The 17,090-nt window shown below is 32.9% G+C and overlaps 2 protein-coding genes across 2 annotated transcripts; one reads left to right on the top strand and one right to left on the bottom strand.

The window, feature by feature from the left end:
* Window positions 1-1,103: 1,103 nt before the first annotated feature.
* LOC101004971 (olfactory receptor 5T3) lies at window positions 1,104-9,208 on the bottom strand. The gene has a single exon (XM_021925763.2). The coding sequence runs from the start codon at window positions 4,596-4,598 to the stop codon at window positions 3,630-3,632; it is 969 nt and encodes a 322-aa protein (XP_021781455.2). The 5' UTR covers window positions 4,599-9,208; the 3' UTR covers window positions 1,104-3,629.
* A 5,575-nt stretch (window positions 9,209-14,783) lies between these two features.
* On the top strand, window positions 14,784-16,251 carry LOC101003917 (olfactory receptor 8J2). The gene has a single exon (XM_003909885.3). It carries the CDS (start codon window positions 15,051-15,053, stop codon window positions 16,014-16,016), a length of 966 nt encoding a protein of 321 aa, XP_003909934.2. The 5' UTR covers window positions 14,784-15,050; the 3' UTR covers window positions 16,017-16,251.
* Window positions 16,252-17,090: the final 839 nt, after the last annotated feature.

The following is a 17,090-nucleotide window of genomic DNA, read 5'->3' as shown; positions in this document are numbered from 1 at the left end:
TTCCTTGGTATTCAGATTTCTTGGATGTTTTGAACCTTGGTTCTCTGACAGACTCATGAAAGGGTATAATTTTGTAGATTACTTGGCTTTTTAAGTTGTTAGAGTGAGAAGAATTTACTTGCTGCTTTCCAAATTCTGTGTGGAAGCAGAGGTCCCGTATATCATTTAAAATCCCACCCAATACTGTGGTTTCAAATGTTTCTTTTCTGGATAACTCTCCACTCACCACTGCAATATTCTTCTGGAGTTTTAGTTTTATGCATTAAAAACGTAATGGAACCTCCGAATCAGTTTACATATAACCGATCTTATCCACTGAACTTCTACAATATTCATCTTTCCAGTGTGTCCCCTTCCTTTCTATCTCCTTTCTTCTCCTTTTTCTGTCTTTTTTTTCTCTCACTTTTACTTTTTATCTTTGTCTTGTTTTATCATATAGGCTCAAAACTTGCAAATTCAAAAGGTCTCAGTAAATAAAATGAATTGTCAAATCCAGATGCAATTTCACTTCCAATAACTTTTATTTTTAATGAACTTTAAAATTTATAATTGACAAAAATAATTGTACATATTTATGTACGGAGTACAGTGATGTTCCAATGCATGTATACATTGTAAAATGATCATATCAAGGTAGTTAGAATGTCACTTTAAAAATTTATCATTTATTTGTAGAATAACATTTAAAATATTATTTGCCAGCTATCTTAAAATACATACTATACTGTTACTGCCACAGTCACCCCACTGTGTAATAAAACATCAGACCTTACTTTTCCTGTTTAATTGTTATTTTATATAAATCAACTAACCTCATTTAATTAGTCTCCACTACCCTGTTCAGCCTCTGATAACCACTTTTCATTTACTTTTTACTTCTATAAAATCAAGGTTTTTTTTTTTTATTTTTATTCTACGTATGAGTGAGATTGTGCAGTATTTGTATTTCTGTGCTTGGCTTATTTCACTCATTCATCCATGTTGTCATTAATGGCAGGATTTCATTGTTTTATTTCTCAATAATCCATTTGTGTGTGTGTGTGTGACATTTTCTTTATGCGTTCATTTGTAGATGGGCATTTAGGTTCATTCCATATCTTGGCTACTGCAAATAATGCTGCCATAAACATTAGAGTACAGATACCGCTTTGACATACTGATTTCTTGAAACTTCTACATCTCAATGAATGGAATGAATGGCCAAATCCAGTGGAAACCACATTTTCAGTACTTTTAAAATACATTCCTTTTTCTTCTTATTTCTGCCACAGACTTAATGAAGAGCTTCAATGCTCTCAATCATGCTCTCTGGAAGATGACTAATAAAGTTGGTAAAGTGAAAAGATAAATCTGTTCTTTCATTCCATGTATAACAAGCTTAAAAACAGAAACTCTGTAACCAGACAGCTTAGATGTGAATCCTGACATCACCCTTTAGAGTTATGTGGTATTGAGCAAACTCCTTAAAATTTATGTGCTGCTGTTTCCTCAATTTTGTTAAAGGGAATTACTACAATCACTTCCTGAAGTTATGAGAATTACATAAGTTAATATCGTAAAAACATTTACATGATTGTCCAATACCTAATAAGCATATGTTAATTATTGGTATTAAGTATAATTCATTCATGTATTCACTATTTAACAAATATTTTGTCAGCAAACCATAAGTTCTAGGTACTCTTTTAGGACTCAGGGATACAATTTTGAGGACAAATAGGCCCAATTCCTGTTTTTATGCAATTTACAATGTCAGCATCATGGTAGATCTGGATAATGTATTATAAACTCACAACACCACATGCTAAATAGCAACTGTGATAAATGAGAGAGGCTCCATGGGGTCAGAGTGAGTCAAATAATTCTTTTTGGGGAAAAGGTAATTGAGCTGAGATATGTAACAATGTTTTATTGACATGAGAGTTAAATACACCATTTTTTCACCTTGACCTGAACAAATAGCAGGTCATTGGAAACTGCTTATTCACACCATTTGTTTTCTAATCGATTAGGATAAAAAGAGATAGTAAAACTTTTCATACTAGTTAACTTGACAAATTCTGAATGAGTTTGTTGAATGCATTATTAACCAGATATTTTTAGGCGTATGTCAGTGCATCATTTTACCTAATGCTCACCTATTCCTTTCTCAAAGAATGACTATTTTTGCTAATTTGAAAGAGAAACAAAACAACAAAAAAGGAGATAGCAACCTTGACTAAAACATTACCCAACAATTTTGACACCATAATTTGAAAACCCCTCCAAAAAAGTAAATGATTCTGGAATTCTGCAGAAATTTTAAATTTTGTGAGACAGCTATTTATTTAGACACATTTTTGAAGCAGATTTAATTTTCTTCCAGAACACTGTCCCCAAAAGATCATAAACAGAAAACTGTATTTTAAGATTCTGTATATTCAAATAGCTTATTATTTTAAAAGAAAATTTTGTCTACAGTGTAATCAGAGTTTTGTATCTAAAAGGTTTTATTTTTTTAAGAGGAAATTTAGTACAGATTTTGGCTGCAAGCATTTGCTCGTTCACATAGAGAGGGTTAGGTTCTCTTTGCATAATTGATTAATAAAGATTAGAAACTGATGTCTGAAATTTTCTGTGTGGTTACTATGTTATGATTGGATCATTCTGGTTAATTCACATAAAAATATCCTTGGAGGGACAAGTGTGTGCTTTATTGAAAAACAATTAATTTCCATTTTTAATGAATCTTCAGATGTTGTAACAAAACTTACTAAAGTGAAATTCATAAAGTAGAGCCAGATGTGAGTAGAGGTAAAGCAAAATAATTTCCATTCTGCGGGCTTGTTCACTAGGTGTAAATTTTGTGGAAGGATGACATTGCAGTCATTTCTTACAGATGAAGTAGATACAAGATAATGGCAGGACTACAAAGTGAGCAAGGACATGCTAGTTTGTCAGACCCTAGAGCAGTCATTTATACATACATTGTGGTTTCATTCCTGGGGTATAGTGTTTCCTGAGCCTTCAGAACACTCTCAATGAATATTAGCATTTACAACCAATATAGTTTCACAATGAATACAGTCAACTTCTGTGGTTGAAAAGGGGCAAGGAAAACATTTAATCATGGAAAAACTTTAGGATGTAGAAATAAACACAGCTAAAGGCATGTTTAGAAGCTTGACTAGATCTCAGTTTATGAAGGCACATTTAGGGAAAGTAAAGTAAAATTTGGGTATTTCTTCTTAGGGATTATAGATTGAGGACGTAACTCCACAATGAATACAAAAACTTTTAATAAGCCATGTAAGCATTTATCAATTCCCAGGATTCTGTAGGATTCACTTACTAGTTATAAGTGTGTAACTGATTTTTACTTACTGTGAAAGCTGTTGTTAGTAGTGTGTGATTGGTAACAACAATATATATCAAATAATATTTAATATAGATCTCTGAACGAACAAATTAATTAGCATGTATGTGATGCAATTTGTTTAAATTTGAAAATGCTGCATTGGCAGTCTGCTTAATGCTTAATGCTTTTTTGAAACTATTCTTTGGTATGCAAATACTTTACCTAAAATATAGAGATGTGAACTCTGACACTCAACATTTTTTTTAGGTTTACTCAATTTTAAAAATATTCTTCATGTGTAAACCAATTTCAACATTTTTTTCATTGCCTTTTTTACATCTTTGTTCCTCAAACTATAGATGATGGGATTCAGCATGGGAATCACAATTGTGTAAAATATTGACACTATGATGTCATGGTCTGAAGCATAGCTGGAACTTGGTCTCATATAACTGAAGAGAATTGTTCCATGATAAATTGTCACTCCAGTTAGGTGAGAGCCACATGTAGAGAACGCCTTTTGCCTTCCCTCAGCAGAATGCATCTTCAGAATGGCCAACAGAATGAAACCATAGGAGATCAGGACAATCAGGATAGTGACTATCTCAATAGAGCCCACAAAGTAGAAGAGTAGAAGCTGGTTTGTGTGAGTGTCAGAACAAGAAATAGCAAGAAGAGGAGGAATATCACAAAAGACATGCCTAATTTCATTGGATCTACAAAAGGACAGGCTAAATGTAGCCACTGTATGGATAGTAGCATGTAAAATGCCAGCAACGTAGGAAGCAGTGATGAGTGGCACGTAGACTCTGGGTGACATGCTCACTGAATACAGGAGAGGGTTGTAGATGGCTACATAGCGATCATAAGCCATTGCAGCCAAGAGAAAGCATTCTGTGGTTCCAAAAGTAACAAAAAGAAGCATCTGTGTTGCACATCCAATAAATGAAATGGATTTATTTTTTGCCAGGAAATTGACCAAAATTTTTGGAGTGACAACTGTAGAATAGCAGGCATCCAAGAATGATAAAACACTAATAAAATAATACATGGGGTTGTGGAGCCAGGAATCCTCAATGACCAATACAACCAGCCCTAAATTGCCTATCAAGGTAAAGAGATAGATTGCAAGAAATAGTAAAAATAGGAAGACTTGCAGCTCAAAATCATCTGTGAAGCCTGTCAATATAAACATGGTGACTTCAGTCTTGTTCTTCAATGGAATCTTGTATATATCCAAACCTGATGACAACTTGTTCATTTCAGTTTTTACTTACAGATTATAAAGATTATAGCCTGTGAAAATGGAGTCCATTCAATTGTATCCTTGTTTTATTTCTTAAGCATAATAATTTCCCTGATAGTAATGAAGTAGACTATGATGAAGTAATTGGAGCCAAAGAGATGAATTTCTTTGTATAAGTAAAAGGAAAAAATATGTAATTAATTTATTGGCTAAATTTATCATGTTTTTAAAAAACCGTGCTAATTAAAGTGATTTTATTTTCCAGTTAATTTTCTCTTGAATTTTTTACCACTTGCTCTCATATTATGTCCTAAAGCTCACAAAGATTACTGAATGTAGAAATATTTAAAACTAAATATGTCATAGTGGAAAGCACACACTTGAGTACAGTCTTAGATTTGTGATGAAGTACATGAGATGTCTTTTGTAAATGTTCACAATTTTTAAAATAGGAGAACCACACTCACAGCACAGTTCAATTTAAATTTTTTAAAATATCAAAATTACATAATTTAAAAGGCTTCCAGATGACTAGAAAATGGGGATAAGTCAGACATACATTTCAACTTGTTGCATGCAGTAGCCTTTTCAAATAAAATCATTTCATGTACTCTGTTCTGGCAATTATCTTGTTCCATTAAATAGAAGAGCAGACCATATTCTAGAGATAGATGTAACTTCTTTACAAACAGTGCAATGTGTTTTATTTTCAGGACTATTTCTTCCTGAAATATATATCACCTACTTGTCAGTTTTGGCCTCTGTACCTTATTTATCATAACTGTTTTTAAATTTCAACTTAATAACAATGTGAGATGCATCTTACTAATAATTCATATGTTTGTTATTTTTGCAAAGTCCTTGGATGTATTTTAAAACATATTTCTGTTAAAGATAAATCATTGCCATTCTTTTAACATATTATAGTTGCTTTTAGAGTTTCTAAAATTACTATGAAATAAAAATCACCAATAATATAAAAATGATGGAATATCTGGCTAAAAATATAACATTAGTATATTTGCGAGAAAGTAGTGTTTGATATCTGGATTTCTTTCCTAATGTTATTCTGTTTCACATTGAGGAGTATGAAGAAAGATAATTACATGACCAAAAATAAATAAAAGAAAATAAGGTAGCAAGGTTAAAGGGACTCCTGTATCTACACTGAAAACCTGTTATTGAAACAGTTTAGTACTACACATACTAAATTTAGGGGGTAAAATTAGAGGGGAGATTTAAGCAAGGTAATTTAGTTTTTCTTTTAGCATGTCATAGATTATGAAAGTTTTAAAAGGAGTGACAACTCTGTCATATGTAGGTCCAGTCTGAATTCAGTGACTTACAAATGATTTATATTCATGATGTGAAACATACCAAAATTTTGTCATATTAAGATGACCATGCATTAAGAAGAGAATGAACAAATAAGACTAAAACCACTTTTAGAAGAGAAAGGCCAGGTATTTTTATATATTGTTACAGAAATGTTCTGACAGATCCATGTGCAAGATTTTTTCTAATATATAAAATAAATACCCTCATAAATGAAGGACTACAGAACAAAACAAAAATTCTCATGTGATTCTTAGAAAATTCTACAGTAAAAGGTATAATTCAGTTAAATTCCACTTTCTGTGTTGTAAATCCAGAATACTTACATATTACTCGTGAGAACACACATATACACAAATATATTAAGTAATTTTGTGTTAATAGCTTACTAAGTTATCAATAGTTTATGTATTAATGTATTTTTGAGTCATAAAAAATACAGTTCTGTTATACAAATTCCTATCCTCTCTTTCTCCTATATTTTCTCCTCTCTCTTTCTCTCTCTTTCTTTCATTATTAGAAGAATCAATGGGATATTTACAAACGTTCACTGACAAGACTCAGGAACAAACAGGAATTAGGCAGACAAGAAACATGATTCAAAAAAAAATATGCCAGTGAATTTTGAAAAATGTACTAATAATCTACCAAAGGAATCCATTACAAAATACATATTTACCACCACATACAGGAGAAAGGTCAGCTACATTACAGTTCCAGACTTTATTTTCCTAAGATATCTGAAATAAGGCAATTGTAGAATACTAGGAACTATACTTCGACTCTAAAACCCTATATTAAAATGTCATGTTTAGCAGCATAAACTTGGAAAAATTACTTCTCCTTCCAAACTAAAGGATAACTAAGATTGGACAAAACTTGCACGTATACCTCATTCAACTACATAAACATGAGGTGATTGCACAGTTCTTTTTTTATGAGATGCATTAAGATCAATTTTAATAAATTTTTATATTACATGTGAATAATACATACATATAAACTATGACTTAAATTTTTATTTGTATAATAATATAAACAGGAATTTACAAAATCAATATTTTAATAGAACCGTGGTGCAACCCTGATGTAACCGCCATAGTTTTAGAAATGTTATGTCCTAGAAACTATGTAAAATAGCATTTTTGTGTTATTAAATTATTTAAAGATATTAAGCTTAAATAGAGTATGAAAATTTAAAATAACTAAATCTGCTTCTTAGTCAATTACCTAACTTTTATAATAAACTTAAACTTTTCTGGTATTCCTGTATCAGAAAATAAAATAAATTGAACCCAAAGTGAAATATACCCAAAAGCTAGTTGAAAGTTAATTTTCTCTCTAGCTAATAATTTTTCTAAATGTGAAACATTGTCCCTTAATCCTGCTGCCATTTTGACTATTCATCAGAAAAAATTAAAACAAATTTCTAATTTATGACTCTATTCACCAAAATATGTAGGAAGTCCTTTATGTTTTCTGTGATATATATCCTAGGAGGCATATGATTTAATTTGTGGTGTAAATTTTGAGATTAATAGAATCCTCTCTTTTATATTTAAATATTAAAGCATATATTTTCAAACATAATATAGCTTCTATAATGTGTTATATGTAATAAAGGGGTTTTCCTCCTACCTGTGGAAATAAACTGTTCACTCAATTAGGTACGTGATTAATGTTATGCATGTGGATTCTTATACCAGCTTCTCAAGCTCTTCAAGTCCTCAGGGAGGCCCATCGAAGAAACACACTAATTCTTTTCTGGGACAGAAAGGTATCAGGAATACTTTTAAAATAGTAAACAGGTGAATGTTTGTGGAGTAATGAACTACATGATGAAAATGATTACCTGAAGGAACTTTGGCTTCTGGCTGGAAAAAAAAAAAGTGATCCATCAGTGGAAAAGAAACCTAATGATACAAGATATAGTCTCAACTCTGATGCTAAATAGCTATATGCCAGTAAGATAATAAATTCTCTGATTTCCAGTTTGCTTTTTCTGGGAAGATAACATGCACATTCTCTGGAAATCCTGGAGACGTGATAAAATAACATCCAAGCGTAACTTATGACAGGATTTACAATCTTCAATAAAGTTTGCTTTCTTAACTTTAAAGTGCTATACTTCTAAGTTGTATGAGAAGCAGATTTAGACTCCTTGAGTGTTCTATTCCTTGAGAAGAGAAGAAATACGAATACATGAATAGGAAATATTGACAGGAGAGAGGGAATGGTGTACAGATAATAATGTTCTATATAACAGAACCTTAGAATATTAGAGCTCTGGCAGAGATAAAGGTCAAACTTTTTGAGTTGAATTTAGTCTTGTCTTGGGGAATTCTACATACTAATGTATAAGCTACTACCTAGCTATGTACATAAGCAAGTCTTGGGGAAATTATGGAAAAATACATAGATGTCTAGCTGGGCTCCATACCCAGGGGTTGTAAATTGGTAGGTAGGAAATATTGGTTTATGGAATCTGAATGTGAAATATAAAGAAAAGAAAGTTGATACTGGAAGGCAGACTGTGAACTATCTATTAATTAAGATCATGAGCTCATTATAGATTCAGTGCAATTCCAGTTAAAATTAAGAACTTTTTGAAGTTGATTCTACAATTTATATGTAAAAGTGAAAAGAAAAACTTAAGGGAGTCAAAACAGTTTTGAAAAAGAATAAATTTGGAATGTTTACATAATCTGTGAATACGACTGATTTTAGGACTTACCACAAAGCTAAAATAGCAAAGATAGTGAGATATTGGGTAAAAAAAATACACTTTAATTAATAAAATGGAATAAAATGTTCAGAACCAGATTCACACATATATGGTCAATTGATTTCTGACATAATAAAAGGTCATCTTCGTTGTCTGCTCATCTTTAAAAGTGGGTCACTGAAAAGAATTCTCAGTGTCATTTTACATCACTTCATTCAGATATTATTTCTGATATCCCCACATCATAAAGTTACAGTCTAGACCCTCTCTAAAATATGTCCAAAGCTTGCCACAACATAATATTTCATCCCTGTCTTTGTCTTTGTTTCTCTTCATGGTGTTTATAGTCCCTGATATAAGTTTTCTGTTTCTCCCTAAAATAGGCCCAAAATTAATTATAAATATATAAATACGTGAACAATTATGAAAATTATTTCCCTATTCTAGTTTCAATATGCTTACCTACAAAGTAAAAAAAACATTAATTAGATCTACAGTTTCTAACCCGGTTGCCCTTCAAGAATATCTTGAGAATTAAATAAATGTAATAACTTTGTTATGCCTTCTTGTTCTACCAATGTAAATTTATTTAGATTCTAGGTATGTGTATGTGTTTTGTGTATATTTATGTGTGTGTATGTGTGTATATATGTATGTAAAGATACATATATACACATGTATATATGCATACATATGTACATACAAATGTATATACATACATATACATATATATCCACATATATACACATGTATATGCACACATATTTATATATATACACACCTCATATGTATAGGACTGTGTATAAACATAAATACATATATAAATATATAATATAGTAGTACCCCTTGATCCATGGGGGATATATTCCAAGACCTCCAGTGGATACCTGAAACTTCAGATAGTACTAAGGCTTATACAAGCATAGCTCATTTCATTGAAATTTGCTTTATTGATTTTTGCAGATTTTGTGGGATTTTATTCTTTTTTGGAAATGGAAGGTTTATTGGCACCATTTTTCCAGCAATGTGTACCCACTTTGTATCTCCATGTCACATTTGATAATTCTTGTGATATTTAAAACTTTATTATAATTATATATTTTGGTAATCTGTGATTAGTAACCTTTGATTACTATTTTAGTTGTTTTGGGGCACCATGAACTGTGCCCATATAGGAAGGCAAGCTTAATCAATCAATCTCTCAGACTTTGGGTCTCCCAATTTCCTGAGACACACAATATTGAAATTAACCCAATTAATAATGCTACAATAACTACCAAGTGTTCAAGTGAAAGTAAGAGTCACATGTGTTTAACTTTAAATCAAGCTAGAAATAATATGAAAAAAGGCTTTTCATCACTGGTCATTAGAGAAATGCAAATCAAAACCACAATAAGATAGCCATCTCACGCCGATTAGAGTGGCAATCTTTAAATAGTCAGGAAACAACATGTTGGAGAGGATATGGAGAAATAGGAATGCTTTTACACTGTTGGTGGAAGTGTAAATTAGCTCAACCATTGTGGAAAACAGTGTGGTGATTGCTCAAGGATCTAGAACTAGAAATATCATTTGGCCCAGCAATCCCATTACTGGGTATACACCCTAAGGATTAAAAATCATTCTGCTATAAAGACACATGCCCACATGTGTTTATTGCAGCACTATTTACAATAGCAAAAACTTGGGACTAACTGAAATGGCCATCAATGATAGACTGGATAAAGAAAATGTGGTACATGTATACCATGGATTACTATGCAGCTATAAAATGAATGAATTCATGTCCTTTGCAGGGACATGGATGAAACTGGAAACCATGATTCTCAGCAAACTAACATAAGAAAACCAAACAACACATGTTCTCACTCATAAATGGGAGTTGAACAATAAGGACACATGGACACGTAGTGGTGGGGGGTGGCATTACACACCAGGACCTGTCAGGGCTGGAGGTCTGGGGAGGGATAGCATTAGGAGAAATGCCTAATGTAGACGATGGGTTGATGGGTGCAGCAAACCACCATGGCACATGTATACCTATGTAACAAACCTACACATTCTGCACACATACCCCAGAAGTTAAAGCATAATAATAATAATAAGGTTGTGATAGTCAAAAGTGGTTAATTCTGAATAGAATGGAGGAAATGGAAATGGGAGAATAAGTTAACTGCAAATTTAGATTGTATTTAATGATCAATTATTTTTAAATAATAAAGCATTTAATATAAAAGTATTGTTTAATTTGAGTGATGGAAATACAGTGTCTAGAATGTAATTGCAGATGTACCTTTTGCATCTACAATGCTTACAGACTAGAAAATTCCACACAGTGAGTTAAAAAAGAAATATTATCAGTATATACTTATGATGTTTCTATATGCTTTGAGGGAAGATCACAGGATCATATAAAAAACATATTTTCCAACCAAATAATTTTAATTAATCACTAGAAATAAGACCAAATATATGATAAGTAGAATAAGAATTTTAACTAATAGCCCTTCTGGTCACATTAAGAAGTTAATTAAAAATTGATATTCACTTTTTATAACCACTAACATGTTGAATTTATATTTTATATCACTTGGTTTTTATGACTTATATGTCAGAAGTTGCTCTTGATGCAGAATATGGGGGTTACATTTAGTTCTGTTCCCAATATTCACATTAAAATTGACCATTGGAGCCAGAATCCAGTGTTTTCTATCTGTTAATTTTTTCAACGCAGGGCCAGCAGTGTCAATTCTCATTTTATAAGGAGTAATTGGATTCTTTTTTATTTAATAGTATTATCTGAGTCCCTAGGCAATCTCCACATTTTCACTCTTTGGGTAAAATTTTGAGTGGAATCTTGGCTAATGAATCTGTTTGTCTGTCTTTCCCCAGGGAATCAGATTTTTATTTGGAAAATCTTGTTGTCATGCTTGGGGACTGGGATCTAGAAACAAACACATTCAGCGTGAAGGTCTTCAGAGACTTCAGACACTTGAAAAACTCCAGCATGCTTCGAGCAGGAACCTCGGGTCTGGGCCTGGCCAGATCTCTCTACCTGGGTAGGTTACACCAAATATTTTACTTCTTAGTAAGCTTCATGTAAAAATCAAGTATCTTTGAGGATTTACCAATTTAAATCAGGCTCAGGACTGAAATGATATCTAATTTGTCTTCTTTTCCAAGTAAATCAAGTATCTGCCCACTGATTTCTTATTGGAAGTGACAGTGATACAACATAAACAATAACATCTCTATTGATAGACTAGACAGCTTGAACATTTATACTAAATAGTGAGTAGTCATTGCAGTTAGTATATTCCACTTTAATATGAATAGTAATTTTTTTCTGCCTTAGAACTGAGATGTTTAGAGAGAATGCTACATGAAAAGGGAAGTATCTTATGTGTCTCCGATGCATATGATTCGATGTTTCAAAAAAGGGCTTTCAAGACTACTTGACACTGATGAAAATGAGCTTTTCTTCTTGCATTCCCTGGGGTGAAAAATCCTAGGATGAAAAGATTCCCTGGTACTAATAGTCAATCTCCCTGATAGATGCCAAAAACTCATATTGAGATTCAGTGCTTGTCTCAAACCAGACCTGTGTCTCAACAAGCTTAACACAAACTCCACAATTAGACATCAATGAAATATAGTCTTGAAATCTTCTCAGAAGCTATTTAAGAGTTAATTTGCAACATAACATGTCATCCAAAGGGTGACACTTTTTACAGTGAAATTGACGCTGAAATTATTAACATTAGGTATATTTTTATTTATTTTATATTGAGATTCATGATATTGGTAGACCTATAAATATTTCTTTTCAAAAACTAATTTAAAAAACTTTTGTGAAAAATTATAATAGCTCTTAACAGGAAAATTCTAACTCAAAATATTCTAAAAGAAAGAAGACCCAACAGGAGAAAACTGGGCCCCATTCTAAGGAAACTTTACATCAATGGCATATACTTGCTGAAATAATAATAAACTCCACCTCTGCCCTCAGTCATGCTTCAGAAGAGGAGAAATTAATAATGGGTAAAGATATTAAATGTTTGCAAATTCTCTTCCTTCCCTGAGCTAATTGCACAAATTCAGAGTAGGCAGTAAATAATTGCTGTTGTTCATGATGTTCTTTTTTGTTGTTAAATTAAGGGTGTCTATGGAATATAAATGTCAGAATGAACAATGCACTGAGTTGCTTTGTTTGTGGCAAGCAAACAGGAAATATTTTGATCAAAGTAATTGTTAGCACAATGTTTTAAATCATAAGCTTGCCTGCTTATAAGACATGCAGTTCTTTTTAAGTACAGTGGCAAGAAACAAAAGATAGAGGACAGATGCTGCACACAATCAGGTCAGTTTCTCAGACTTGTATTTGATGTATTTAGTAATGTATCATAACAAAGAAACATTGAAGATTTAAGAGACAATCTGATTGCAAGGCAGCATGTTTTGTTTGTTAAAAAAGTAGCTAGATATTGTAGGTCCCAGTTTTTAAAAAAATATGCAGTAGCATAATTAATTTGCTATTTCTGTATTAACTGTAAAAGCACTCAGTAAGGTGGAATGAATTACTGGATTAAGAACCCTCACTGAAAATCATTCAAAGCATGCTAATAACAAAAACTGAAGGTAACATCCATATTTTACATTCACTTGGTACCAGCCTCTATAAAAACAAATCTATTTGTGTACATTATCTCATTTAATTTGAATAATACAGGAATACAATGCTTGGTAAAAATCACCTAGGTATTAATTGGTAGACTAAAACCAATCACATAAACAAAATCACAAAAACAAAATCATAAAAACATGAAGTCTAGACCAATGTCTACATAGTATTTTTGAGTAATTTTGAGTATTAATTGGTAGACTAGCACAATCAAGCAATCACAGAAACAAAATCATAAAACCATACAGTTTAGAACAATGTCTTACGTAGTGTTTTTGAGAAATTTCACTTCATTGAGACTCAATTTTCTTATTAGACATTAAAATAATTACCATCTACCTATATTCTACGGTGTTCCTGCAGAATAACTATTTCAAAATTCCTAGCATAATTCTCAATACATGTTACTTTCTAAATAAATATTAACAGCCTTCCCCACTCGTTTTTCTTTACAAGTGTAATAAATCAAAGTAATCTAACTTTGACAAATAAAAGTTGTAAGTAATAGGAATTAAATAAAACAACTTTAACAATTTAAAATGAAAAAGCACAAGCTAGAAAGGGAAAGGAGAGTAGGACTTCTGAAACAATACTAGAGAAGAGTCTGAGTAAAAGAAGTCACAATGATAGGACAGGACTGGCTTATTTAACAGAAGTAATGAAATATGATTTAAGTAAAGAGGATTCTGACTTTCAGAATTACACTCAGAAGGAAAAATATTGAAGTGTAGGCCTCCTTCTGCACAGCTGAAGCAACAATATGTGGTAGAAACTGATAAAACAAAATCCAGAATACTGAAAGTGTTTCCCATTGAAATGTTGAAATTCCCAAGGATTATTAATGACAAGGTATGGGCTGGAGAAGTCACCAGTGGAAGCTAAGGAAAAGATAACTAACTGGTGGTCACTCTGTCTCATCAACTTCTTAAAGGCTGCTCTCTCTTATCACTGGAAACACAGACAGAAACACACAAATAAAAATTGTAAGTAATAAATTACATGTGTATGTATGTGTGTATATATCATATGCTAATCTATGCATATAGTACATGTGAATATACATTAATATCAAATGCACATATATTCATCCAATATCATATGCTAATATAGTTGATAAATGCATAATAATAAAACATATAATAAAACAAATAAATATGTATTCACTCAATATAAACTATATCCAATAGTGAATACATAAATTGCTCATCCAAACAGTTTTCAGACTTGACTTTTTTTTTTTTTTTTTTTGAGACGGAGTCTCGCTCTGTCGCCCAGGCTGGAGTGTAGTGGGGCGATCCCGGCTCACTGCAAGCTCCACCTCCTGGGTTCACGCCATTCTCCTGCCTCAGCCTCCCCAGTAGCTGGGACTACAGGCGCCCGCCACTGCGCCCAGCTAATTTTTTGTATTTTTTAGTAGAGACGGGGTTTCACCGTGTTAGCCAGGATGTGCTCGATCTGCTGATCCACCCTCCTTGGTCTCCCAAAGTGCTGAGATTACAGGCGTGAGCCACTGTGCCCGGCCAGTTTTAAGACTCTTAATTGTCTGGTGAGTTTTTATTTCTGAAGTTTATGAAAACATGGGGAGAAAAACAATTAGGTTCTGAAACTTTTAAGGGTTTGTAAAACAAAATAAACTCATTTCAAAGGAAATATTTAACAACCTAGCATCTAATAGAAACATCAATTTTATCATCCATTAATTTCCTTCAACTTTCTCAGGTAAAAGATGAAGGCAACAATACAAATGGCTTCAGGAAATCTCACATGGGTGACGGAATTCATTCTTGTGGGAGTCTCAGATGATCCTGAGCTCCAGATTCCTCTCTTCCTGGTCTTCCTGGTGCTCTATGTGCTGACGGTGGCAGGGAACCTGGGCATCATCACCGTCACCAGTGTCGACTCTCGACTTCAAACCCCCATGTACTTTTTCCTCCGACACTTGGCTGTCATTAATCTTTGCAATTCTACTGTCATTGCCCCTAAAATGCTGGTTAACTTCCTGGTTACCAAGAAAACCATATCTTACTATGGATGTGCAGCCCAACTGGGTGGATTCTTGGTTTTCATTGTGGCTGAGATTTTCATGCTGGCTGCAATGGGTTATGACCGCTACGTGGCTATTTGCAACCCTCTGCTCTACGCAGTAGTGGTGTCTCCAAAGGTATGTCGTCTGCTGGTGTCCCTCACATACCTTCAGAGTCTTATCACAGCCCTTACTGTCTCTTCCTGTGTGTTCTCTGTGTCATACTGTTCTTCCAATATCATCAACCATTTTTACTGTGACGATGTCCCTTTGCTAGCATTGTCCTGTTCTGATACCTACATTCCAGAAACAGCAGTGTTTATCTTTTCAGGGACCAATTTGTTTTTCTCCATGATCGTTGTTCTGATATCCTACTTCAACATTGTTATTACCATTTTGAGGATACGTTCCTCAGAAGGACGACAAAAAGCCTTTTCCACGTGTGCTTCTCACATGATAGCTGTGGTTGTGTTCTATGGGACTCTCCTTTTCATGTATTTGCAACCAAGGAGTAATCACTCATTAGATACTGACAAAATGGCCTCGGTCTTCTACACCCTGGTCATACCAATGCTGAACCCCCTAATTTACAGCCTAAGGAACAAAAACGTGAAAGATGCACTAAAGAGATTCCTAGATAACCCATGCCGATCACTCAAACTAATGTAAATTTAAAACTAAAACTATCCTCCTTTAGTGCTTTTCATTTTTTTCCTGAAAACTGCTATTTTTTTTTAAAAAAAAAAAGTGGCAAGAAATTGTTAGAAATTCCATTCATTTTAGTGGAAAATGTTTAATTGTTCTTATGTCAACCTCACATACCCAAACAAGAAAACAATGTCTATAAATAATAAAAAATAATTTGCAAATAATCAGTTTGTAGACATAGATAAAATGTAAGCCACTAAAGGGTTTTTAAAATAATTTTCAAACAAGGAAGAGAAAGCGTGGTAGTGCGTGTGGAGGTATGTGGCATCATTTCTTGGAAGGTGGTCAAAACACAGATCATCCTCCTTGCAAGAGACATATTTTGTTCAGCTACTAAAAATTATATTTTTAGTTTTGTAGCATTTATCCATCAAGTTCAACTTTTGTGGAACTATTTTTATCTTGTATTTAAAAATAAATTTTTATCACAGAAAAACTACACGTGGAAATGAGACTTAAGGGAAAACAGGCTAACAAATTTTTTAAAGGGGATTTTCTTTTTTCATTATTCTCAGTTGGTGTGTGCACCCAAAGCAAAATGTTGATGTTCACTCAAGTAAGACACACAATTTTTTTCCATCTCATCATAAAACATTTGTGTAAAGTTAATTGCCTTTGTTATGAAACTACAATACCAAGCAGCACTACTTTTAGCATTTTCATTCAGTGTAATTTGAAATAAAATTTTATTAGACAAAAATTTTTAAAAGAATATTATCTTTACAATGTCGCCAGTTCTTCAGAGTCCTCCTGTTTTTTTAAAGAAAGTTAATAGTTACTATGAACTATATCCCTTTGCATGTAGAAGGCTACTAATGCATGATGGAGCGAGGGAGAGTGGCACTTATATGTGAAATAAAGGTAGTCTGGGAAATAAGTACAGTCATAATATTTTCAGGAAGGTTAGAAGCATACCCTATCCAGAGACTGTGTGACTGAGATCAGTATTTCAACTTCTAACTTTAGCCTTAAAGTAGCAGAATCACTGAAGGAATACACACTATATAAGGAGTATTTCTGGTCTCAAGGGCAACA

Source organism: Papio anubis, chromosome 12 (genome assembly GCF_008728515.1).
Source record: "Papio anubis isolate 15944 chromosome 12, Panubis1.0, whole genome shotgun sequence".
NCBI lineage: Eukaryota > Metazoa > Chordata > Mammalia > Primates > Cercopithecidae > Papio > Papio anubis.
Note: the sequence above shows the minus strand (reverse complement) of the source record. Positions and strands in the feature narration are given on the sequence as shown.

Coding starts and splice junctions, on each gene's coding strand:
- LOC101004971 (XM_021925763.2), bottom strand. CDS start 4,598: ATGAACAAGTTGTCATCAGGTTTGGATATATACAAGATTCCATTGAAG.
- LOC101003917 (XM_003909885.3), top strand. CDS start 15,051: ATGAAGGCAACAATACAAATGGCTTCAGGAAATCTCACATGGGTGACG.